The 10,761-nt window shown below is 47.6% G+C and overlaps 1 protein-coding gene and 4 pseudogenes across 6 annotated transcripts; 4 read left to right on the top strand and 1 right to left on the bottom strand.

Moving 5' to 3' along the window:
* The first annotated feature begins 262 nt into the window (after positions 1 to 262).
* On the top strand, positions 263 to 450 carry LOC123171816 (uncharacterized; annotated as a pseudogene).
* A 408-nt stretch (positions 451 to 858) lies between these two features.
* On the top strand, positions 859 to 1,046 carry LOC123171817 (uncharacterized; annotated as a pseudogene).
* Positions 1,047 to 1,454: 408 nt separating this feature from the next.
* On the top strand, positions 1,455 to 1,642 carry LOC123171818 (uncharacterized; annotated as a pseudogene).
* Positions 1,643 to 2,050: 408 nt separating this feature from the next.
* On the top strand, positions 2,051 to 2,238 carry LOC123171819 (uncharacterized; annotated as a pseudogene).
* Positions 2,239 to 2,353: 115 nt separating this feature from the next.
* Positions 2,354 to 8,931, bottom strand: LOC123165909 (alpha-1,2-galactosyltransferase gmh3). 6 transcript variants are annotated; one of them, XM_044583663.1, is made up of 8 exons: positions 8,374 to 8,931; positions 8,207 to 8,239; positions 8,021 to 8,111; positions 7,545 to 7,805; positions 6,322 to 6,567; positions 5,961 to 6,230; positions 3,683 to 5,662; positions 2,805 to 3,543 (listed from the first exon to the last, which is right to left on the bottom strand). In XM_044583663.1, the coding sequence occupies exons 1-5, from the start codon at positions 8,815 to 8,817 to the stop codon at positions 6,473 to 6,475; spliced, it is 924 nt and encodes a 307-aa protein (XP_044439598.1). In that variant the 5' UTR covers positions 8,818 to 8,931; the 3' UTR covers positions 2,805 to 3,543; positions 3,683 to 5,662; positions 5,961 to 6,230; positions 6,322 to 6,472. The 6 variants fall into 6 exon arrangements, with proteins under 6 accessions (XP_044439597.1, XP_044439598.1, XP_044439599.1 ...); XM_044583664.1 differs by having other exon boundaries at positions 5,961 to 6,243; XM_044583661.1 differs by having other exon boundaries at positions 3,683 to 5,483; positions 5,590 to 5,662; positions 5,961 to 6,567.
* Positions 8,932 to 10,761: the final 1,830 nt, after the last annotated feature.

Raw genomic sequence — 10,761 nt, forward strand, 5'->3', positions numbered from 1 at the left:
CTTTTTTAACCACGTAGTCTAATTACAGAAACTCGTTCTGAAGCACCTACAAACAATATACCACGTCTAGTTTACCCATCACATTGACAGCATTATCTCTTTGCACGACAGGCTCTCAAGAACCCACCCAACTGGCTCACAGCACCCACCATCATCAGTATGACTTGTGCATGATACCGCGTCAGCGCCCGATCGACGCCAAACTTTGTTTGAGCATTCACCAACCAAGTTCTTTCCGCAGTTAGCAGTAGCTTCAGCGGCACCTGACGGGGACAAACAACAACCTCTTGTTTGAGCATTCACTTCAGTCTGGTTGATGAAGTCTGACCACTGGGCCAGAGCGTGATTTAACGGCTCAGATTACCTGATCGGTAAATCTGACGGCTGTAGAGGATCGTTCCTGCCTGGCTCACACCTGTGCAGGGCGGCCCAGTGGTTGTCTGACAGACACAAGAAGCTTTTGTTTTTACATTTTCCTACAGAATTTCGTTGTATGTCACATACCTCAAAAATTGCTTTTCCGTTCTCTAATGCAAACCCTTTTCTTCTTACCTACAAAGTCACCTTCAACAAGAATCTGCAGTTCCATTTTCAAACTTTTTTAACCACGTAGTCTAATTACAGAAACTCGTTCTGAAGCACCTACAAACAATATACCACGTCTAGTTTACCCATCACATTGACAGCATTATCTCTTTGCACGACAGGCTCTCAAGAACCCACCCAACTGGCTCACAGCACCCACCATCATCAGTATGACTTGTGCATGATACCGCGTCAGCGCCCGATCGACGCCAAACTTTGTTTGAGCATTCACCAACCAAGTTCTTTCCGCAGTTAGCAGTAGCTTCAGCGGCACCTGACGGGGACAAACAACAACCTCTTGTTTGAGCATTCACTTCAGTCTGGTTGATGAAGTCTGACCACTGGGCCAGAGCGTGATTTAACGGCTCAGATTACCTGATCGGTAAATCTGACGGCTGTAGAGGATCGTTCCTGCCTGGCTCACACCTGTGCAGGGCGGCCCAGTGGTTGTCTGACAGACACAAGAAGCTTTTGTTTTTACATTTTCCTACAGAATTTCGTTGTATGTCACATACCTCAAAAATTGCTTTTCCGTTCTCTAATGCAAACCCTTTTCTTCTTACCTACAAAGTCACCTTCAACAAGAATCTGCAGTTCCATTTTCAAACTTTTTTAACCACGTAGTCTAATTACAGAAACTCGTTCTGAAGCACCTACAAACAATATACCACGTCTAGTTTACCCATCACATTGACAGCATTATCTCTTTGCACGACAGGCTCTCAAGAACCCACCCAACTGGCTCACAGCACCCACCATCATCAGTATGACTTGTGCATGATACCGCGTCAGCGCCCGATCGACGCCAAACTTTGTTTGAGCATTCACCAACCAAGTTCTTTCCGCAGTTAGCAGTAGCTTCAGCGGCACCTGACGGGGACAAACAACAACCTCTTGTTTGAGCATTCACTTCAGTCTGGTTGATGAAGTCTGACCACTGGGCCAGAGCGTGATTTAACGGCTCAGATTACCTGATCGGTAAATCTGACGGCTGTAGAGGATCGTTCCTGCCTGGCTCACACCTGTGCAGGGCGGCCCAGTGGTTGTCTGACAGACACAAGAAGCTTTTGTTTTTACATTTTCCTACAGAATTTCGTTGTATGTCACATACCTCAAAAATTGCTTTTCCGTTCTCTAATGCAAACCCTTTTCTTCTTACCTACAAAGTCACCTTCAACAAGAATCTGCAGTTCCATTTTCAAACTTTTTTAACCACGTAGTCTAATTACAGAAACTCGTTCTGAAGCACCTACAAACAATATACCACGTCTAGTTTACCCATCACATTGACAGCATTATCTCTTTGCACGACAGGCTCTCAAGAACCCACCCAACTGGCTCACAGCACCCACCATCATCAGTATGACTTGTGCATGATACCGCGTCAGCGCCCGATCGACGCCAAACTTTGTTTGAGCATTCACCAACCAAGTTCTTTCCGCAGTTAGCAGTAGCTTCAGCGGCACCTGACGGGGACAAACAACAACCTCTTGTTTGAGCATTCACTTCAGTCTGGTTGATGAAGTCTGACCACTGGGCCAGAGCGTGATTTAACGGCTCAGATTACCTGATCGGTAAATCTGACGGCTGTAGAGGATCGTTCCTGCCTGGCTCACACCTGTGCAGGGCGGCCCAGTGGTTGTCTGACAGACACAAGAAGCTTTTGTTTTTACATTTTCCTACAGAATTTCGTTGTATGTCACATACCTCAAAAATTGCTTTTCCGTTCTCTAATGCAAACCCTTTTCTTCTTACCTACAAAGTCACCTTCAACAAGAATCTGCAGTTCCATTTTCAAACTTTTTTAACCACGTAGTCTAATTACAGAAACTCGTTCTGAAGCACCTACAAACAATATACCACGTCTAGTTTACCCATCACATTGACAGCATTATCTCTTTGCACGACAGGCTCTCAAGAACCCACCCAACTGGCTCACAGCACCCACCATCATCAGTATGACTTGTGCATGATACCGCGTCAGCGCCCGATCGACGCCAAACTTTGTTTGAGCATTCACCAACCAAGTTCTTTCCGCAGTTAGCAGTAGCTTCAGCGGCACCTGACGGGGACAAACAACAACCTCTTGTAACTTGAAAGATACCAAAAAGAAAAAAGAGCCTGCCCAGGCTGCAGTGAGGGTTCCCATGATGTGTGTTTACATCTGTGCTACTTCCAAACCCAGCAGCAAGAGGTTGAATTAACCGACAAGTTGAGCCTGAACCGTTCAAGTTCCAGTTTCAGTTGGCAAATAATCCTACAGTTCGTGGAACAATAAGTTCCTAATATAGGTAGATCATTGCAGGCTCGTAAACGAGAACACATTGGCACAATCAGACGACACACAAACAAATCATAGAAAAACTAATAGGCTCGAGCTAGAGCAAACCATGGGTATCATCTCGGAGGCTGTTTTCGTCTTCCGTATACTCACTACTTCATGTGCAGAACCAACTGCTATGCCGCAGGCCCACACGACGCCATGGAGAGGTACCGTCCATTCCACGACGCCCTCGAGGTGAACGGCGAGGCGCGCTTTGCCGACTCTGTGGTCGCCACCGCTGACGCCGGCTGGCCGGACGCGGGTGGGCTAACTGCACTCCTTGCAGGCCTAGCTAATGGGGTGAGACCCAGTTCTAAAGAACATGATGGTCACTGACGAGTGCCTAAAGGTGTCCACCTCCTACCACCTTGCAGGTCCTGCGCCTCAGTGTCCCGTGAGGGCTTGGGCGCCACGGGGCCTGCCGCCGACGACGACCGCCGTTGTTTTGCTGGTTGAACGACCTCATCATGGCACGAGCAGATCTCCCTGGCACTTGTCGAGGAGAGGCGGTCGACATGGTGAGGTCGTTCAACCGGCAAAAACGCCGGCTCCTCGTCGGGAAGCTCATCGTCATGTTCTTCTTCATCCTCGCCCACGATGTACGGGAAGATATGTCTCTGATCATGGCCTGGGACCTAAAACATGCCAACAATTAGATTAGAGACTAGTAGCATTTTCTCGATCTTACCACTCGTAACTAGAACATCTGCAACAAAGGAACGAAAGAACGATCATTATTGCACAAAGACCAGAGAAACACACTTAGGGACTTACTTGTGCGAGGTTCTCGGAGCCGATCGAGCTCTGCTTCACGAGGAAGGCCCTTGTGTGTGTGTGTGTGTGTGTGTGTGTGTGTGTGTGTGTGTGTGTTGGGGCGGAGAAGAAGTTGTGAGGGACGCGATATAAAGAGGAGGCGAGTGGGAGGGGAATGCGATTCCGACGGCATGGACGGTGTATGCGCCCGTGATCTCCAGCCACTCCTTTCTCCGGTTCCATTCGACGTACGGCGGCAATCAGTGAGCACCGGGAATACTTTCTCATTCTCATCTCCTCCACTCCTTTCACCAGCCACATATGCGTGCGCTCAGGGATCAAAAGCTGAAAGCTAGTCACCACTAAATTTGGTTCTGGTTTCAGATCCTGGGGAAAAAGCAAGCGAGATAAACTGAAAAGAGGAGCAAGAAAGAGTCGCATTGGGTGGTGGGTGGTGGGTGGGGATTTTTTTAGTTGCTACCAAATTCATTGATCAGGGGAAGAATGTTGGTCCAGTTTACGAGGGAAACTTGACCCAAAAACCATACAAACAGCGTCGTTCGGCATACAACACACACATCTTCACGAGCCACGGGTCCTTCTGGCCGGATCCACCTCCAAGACGATGCCCCCAAGAGGAAACACGACGCCAGATAGCGCCGCCATCGTCCGATCTACACTTGATCAAGGGTTTCCCCCTGGAGCACGACAGGAAAGGCAAGGTGGAAGCAGCTACATCGATGCCTCCAACGAGGGAGCGACGCCAGAAAGCGCCGCCATCGACGACTCCGGCCACAACCGGATTTCGCCGGCCGTCTCACCTACACAGCTCGAGCCCAGGATCCAATCAGCCTACACACCAAACCACTACCCCTGCCTCCACGACCAACCGCACCTCCCTGGCAAGCATGACGTGCTTCCAACCTTGCATCTACGTCCCCACTGGACGGAGGATGCAACTCCCACAACGGCGCCATTCTTCTCCCATCAGAAGGATGCAACCAAGCAGGACGCCATTCGTCTCCTCGAGGATGCAACGTCTATGGGCCATTCATCTCCCGACGAAGGATGCAACAACCACAACGACGCCATTCCTCTCCCTCCAGCCACCACCATCTCGTTCTCCCACCCGCAGCAGCATCGAGCTTTCCAAACCACCATCAGGATTCAGGAGGATGCAACACCGAGCAAGGGTGCCATTCATCTCCCACGCTTCTCCCGCACGGTTTATGGTTAGCAGCAACGCCGACCTTGTTGCCGGCCGAGCCGCCTCCTGACCCCCAGCCACCAGGGCGCCAGATCCGGCCAGCTCGCCAGATCCGACCGCACCAAGCCAGGGGCCGTTCTCCAGGTGGGTGGGGATGGATGTAGCTTCAACACCATGTGAAAATCGAGTCTAGTTCAGAGGCCCCCACGGAGAAGCACTGACATTTTGCGTTTCAGTCGCGCAATTTAACGAATCCAGAAGGACCGAAGCAAATTTAAAGGGAGATTAGACAACAGAAACTTGTGAAAATAGTACACTAATATGAGAATTTTCATGGGATGATGGCAGCAATGTAATGGATGCAAGCACAAGCAAGATACTAGCATGGTCCGTAACCGTGCGGCACTGGCACCACACTTTTATCGCTGGATAAATAAATCTCTCAGAGCAGTACAATAGACATTCAGATATACACAACAGGCGGTAAAAGATGATTTTTGAAATCACGTACTGTCAGGATTAGGTGTGCTGCTAATACAAGTAACCAACCGATTCGGATATTTTGCCCTGTTGTGAAATTAACTGCACGAGTAGATGTACGGGTGGGGATTGCAACTGAAAATCAAAGGGAGATGAATGAGGGGAGGGAGTTAGATGGTGGCAAAAACACTCATATAGAGGTCAGATGGATGTGGAGTTTAATTAGTGACATTTAACTCACAGACTTTGCATTGCCTGCCCAGGCTGCAGTGAGGGTTCTCAGGATGTGATCTACATCTCTTCTACTGCCAAACCTAACACCAAAAGGTTGAATGAACCGACAAGTTGAGCCTGAACCGTTCAAGTTCCCATTTCAATTGGCAAAAATTCCTACAGTTCTTGGAACAATAAGTTCCTACCGTAGATAAATCATAAATCAAGCTAAAAAAACACGCATTGGTGCAATCAGAGAATACAAAAACAAATCCTAGAGAAACTATCGGGAGAAGGAGGCTGACTACTGGATCAACTATATGGAAAATCTACAACAGCCACAAGAAAGTATCAAAAGGATGCTGCCTATCAAGAGTGATTACTGGAATATGATCATACCTGCAGATTCGCAAACAGACACAAGTGGACGACAACAGGTGCCTCTCAAGAATGTCAGTGGCATGCCAAGGTCCAATGCTGCCACTTTTTACACTAACCACATAGTAAGTCGTAGAGCAGCAGCAGCTCCACATTCCCCGGTGATGGCAGAGAAGCCTTGGTGGGTTGATGTCGTGTTGTGATGTTGATCTGTTGGATGTGAGAGATCGGTGGATATTGGCGAGGTATTAATGGAGGCAGATGACTGTGATGTGCTTCTGAATCAAACACCTGTGCATAAGAGCTGTCCAGAAATGAATGTCGAGTATTTTTGTGACATGGCTGGATGAGAGGTTTGCAGAAGTAGTTAGGGGGAGACAACCTTTTAATAACAGATGATCAGAAACGGAACATGCTGTCCAACTAAAATGGCAGTCTACAACAGAATATGATGCAAAAACAATCAGGCTCTTGCTCTTCACATAAACTTCTCGATCGTTCTCAGTCAGCTTAAAGTGGGGTAATTATCCTCATCAGTGAGTCATCTCTCTAAGAATTCTTGATGTCCAGCCTCGCTTGTCATTTAGGCCAGCAAAATGGACCATGAAATCTCCATCTGAATAAGCCCCTGCACAGTCAACATGCACTGAGCAACTATGTGCAGATGATAATGGCAATGTATGAAGTAACAACGTGAATTTAGTGAGGATTTGAAAAACAATCCTGATTCAAGCACCAAATAAGCATGCAGCATGGATAGTTTTATAAAAAGAATCCAGGAGAAGTATTTAATTCATCAAACAGAGCTTTCAATTTTCAATTTAAAATTTATTTGTGTTATGATAAATAAAAAGGAGAAAGCTGTTGTCAGTGGCAACTTTTGTCTTTTTTATGTGTTTCTATAACTTATAATATTTCAAGGGCTTCTCCTTTCTCCTAACACGAGTCAAGTTTGAAGTTGACACTTCGAACAGATGTTTGATCAACTAATGTCCACCTTCTAAATTCATCCAGGCCTAATTTTTCATATTTTCACGAAATTGCTTGCACCTGATATGTGCCATACATAACAGGCAAGACTTCTTCTAAAGAAAGGAACTAAAATTTGATTATAAATTAGTGAAACAGTGGCCAACAAGAATAAGGTGACCAAGAACAACCCAGTGTCTGGTTGGTCATATAAACTGACATGTTACATATGATATTTTTCTTGTGAGGACTTTACATGAATTGGCAGAGAACAGTACATGTCATCTTTCTTGTTCATGAGTAACAGCCTCCCTGTTTCTGGGAACAATCATGTATTCAGAAACATTACACTTAAACCACATATATCATGTGCTCAATTCTAAATACCAGTGCACCGTTGAGCTTAGTATGGACTGATATTCAATCACAAAAGGCACATGTAGCACTTCAATTTGCACCTGCTATGTTAACTTTTGGCAAACCCAAGAAGTAATATGAGCATAGTAGATAATGAGATAAATCTGAAGAACTCTTAGGAGATCCAGTCTTCATTATCAATCGAGTACCTCTTTCACATTCGACTGTAAATAATTGTAGCATCTATGGAATGAGTAGTGAATAAGCATATCAGGAAACCTTTCCATGTAGTGGACGGGTGGAAGATCAGGCGGTGAACTGATTTCCACGTAGCAACCCAGGGATATGAGTTGAAAAGGCACTGCATCTTTGCTATACGGACGTGTGCTTGTGTTTCTTCAGGTGACAAGTGATCCACAATATGCTTCAGTGCTGCATTATCCCCACTTTTTGTGGAACCAAATTGTACAAATGATGTATGGTTCCACCATGTATCCAAAAATCTCTCACTCCATTTCGACCTCCTTATGAAGAACAGTCCTACACAAGGAGCATGGTTAATATTTGACGGATGAGATGTCCATATCTTATTTTGTGCTGAACCTCCTGTCTATAAGAACGGTAATGTAAAGATTGTGAACTATACCAACGAAATAATAAGAAAATTGAAATGAATTATCATGGATGTATCTTTGCTAGTCAAATGATTTTGATAAACATAAAGTAAAAATGAACAATGTGCAAGTTTCGCCTACCAGCATTCACCCCGTTGATATCCTCTGTCAGAATGAGATCAGGCGATGCATCGAAATCACTATGCCCAATCACCGAGAACAAAATCTCCTCCTTCAGCACCAGCAATCAGGAGAAACAAAATTACATTAACTCAAAACGAAACATCAAGAGGTAAGAACAAGATTCCATATATGCATCAGGCTTACCAACGCGATGTCGGGGTTGGTAACCAGCGTGTCCTGAAATCAATAGTCGATTAAGATCAATACACCACCACGATGTAATAAGAAACTAATAACCATCAGATACTATTTTCTTAGTGTAGGAGAGCATAAACCAACAGGGGAGTGGTGGCGCGGCCGCGGCGACCCACCGCGTCGTTCCAGAAGAGCCAGTGGTGGCGGCGCAGGCGGGCGCGGAGGGCGAGGACCTTGCTCCAGGCGGGCGGGCGGCGGGGGTCGACCGCGCCGTGGGGCAGCGCGGCGAGGCCGTACCCGTGCGCGGCCGCGTAGGCGCGCTTGTTCCGCGCGGTGGCCGCCAGCACGCCGCGGAAAGACCGCCCCCGCACCCCTCGGCCCGACAGGCCCTCGTCAGAGAGCGTGACGATGGAGAAGCTGAGCCGCTGCCCGGCGAGGGGGCGGCGCCCGGCGGCGGGGGGCAGGCACCGGCGGCCCAGGGAGTTGGCGCGGCGGAGGAGGAGCGCCGAGAGGGGCGGGAGGAGGAGGAGGAGCAGCAGCGGGAGGAGGAGGAGAAGGTGGCGGTGGCGGAGGCGGAGGTGAGCGCGGTGATGGGTGGCGCGGCGCGCCCGGGTGCCCATCTGAGGTCGCCGCCGGTGGCTGAGATGGGTGGTAGTGGTAGAGCAAATGAAGCAACGAATTGCTCATGAAGTGAAGACTCGTGTCTTCGCATGTTCTTCTGTGCTCTGTTCCGAACAGTCATGCAGCACTCACTGAGTTTGATACTCCTTCGTCCTAAAATAACCTAAAATAAGTAAGCGTTGTTGGTTTAGTACAATTTTATACCAACTTTACATTAAATTAGCGACACTTATTTCGAAATGGAGGGAGTATGTGTTTGCATACCAACTCAGTTTAACTCAAATTTCAAACCACAATAATTCAAAAAAAATCGTTTCTACCTCACACAGTTCACAACATTTCAAAAGTATACCTTTTCAGCTTCGTTATTCAAATATAACGTAGACCCTTGTCGAATGACGTCGCGATGGAGAAGCTGGGTCAGTGTCCGGCAACGAGGCGGTGCCCGGCAGCGGGTGGCGGGCACCGGCAACTCGAGGGAGTTGGTGTGGCAGAGGAGGACGGAGAGGGGTGGGAGGAGGAGAAGGTGGTGGTGGCGGCGGAGGCCAACACTATGATGGTTGATGGGTGGTGCAGGGCGTCCGTGCGCCACCTGAGGGCGCCACCGATGGCTACGACTAGTGCTAGTAAATCAAGCAACAAATCTTAGCTCAGGGCAACTCAAATTCGGATCACCTAAGCGACCCCAAATGTTCGGACCGAACGGTACAGACACTTTTAGCCATCCAACATGGCTAATCTAAAATTTTGTCTGGACGTGCGAATCCCACAAACCAACACCAAAATCGGGGCAGTCTGGATGTCCACCACATCGAACTCTAACACCTCGGACCCACCCCAAACTGAGCTGGAGCTCGCGCATTCTCATGATCCCACCACTACTCCCACGCAAAAGCCCACTCCTCTGGTTGCCTCTGCCCTAATCACAACCGCCAAACCCTCGCCATCCGCCGTTGCATGAGCCGATCATGATGTTTGATAACCCACAAATGTAGGGGATCAGTTGTAGCCTCTTTCGATAAGTAAGATGTCGAACCCAACAAGGGCTAAAGGTAGAACAAATATTCCCTCAAGTTGTATCGACCATCGATACATCTACGCACGCTTAACGTTCACTTTACCTAGAACAAGTATGAAATTAGAAGTACTTCGTAGGTGTTGTAAGGTTTGTAAGATAATAAAAAGCACGTAAATAAAAACTAGGGGCTGTTTGGATAAATAAACAATTAAGTTAGTATAGCGAGTGTGAAAATATGGTGGTAGGAGTTGCAGAATTGTCCCTAAGCAAATGACAACGTTACTAGACCGATAGCAAGTTTTATGTGGGGGAGGCCACTTCTAACATGTCATCTATTACTTGGAATTCTATGCACTTATGATTGGAACTATTAGCAAGCATCCGCAACTACTAACGTTCATTAAGGTAAAACCCAACCATAGCATTAAGATATATTGGTCCCCCTTCAATCCCGTGTGCGTCAATTTCTATGCTAGGCTAAAGCTGCTGTCACCCTTGCCCTCCAATACATAGTCCTATCAACATACAACTAACCCTATGGTGTGATCCACACGCGCGCTCATATGATGGGCACCAAAGGACAGCAACATAACCACAAGAAAATTAAGCCAATCATAGCAATTCCACCAATCACCGTTAGGACAACAAAAATCTACTCAGACATCATAGGATGGCAACACAACATTGAATAATAATATGAAGCATAAAGCACCATGTTCAAGTAGAGCGTACAGCGGGTTGCGGGAGAGTGGACCGCGGAATATAGATGAAGATGTTGGGGAAGGTGACGGAGGTGTTGGTGTAGATCGCCGTCACATGATGATTGCTCCGGCGGTGTTTCGGCGTCCCGGGAGAGAGGGGGAGAGAGCCCCCCCCTCCTCCTTCTTCTTCTTCCTTGACCTCCCCCTAGATGGGAGAAGGCTTT

The sequence above is a fragment of the Triticum aestivum genome, chromosome 7D (assembly GCF_018294505.1).
Source record: "Triticum aestivum cultivar Chinese Spring chromosome 7D, IWGSC CS RefSeq v2.1, whole genome shotgun sequence".
Taxonomy (NCBI): Eukaryota; Viridiplantae; Streptophyta; class Magnoliopsida; order Poales; family Poaceae; genus Triticum; species Triticum aestivum.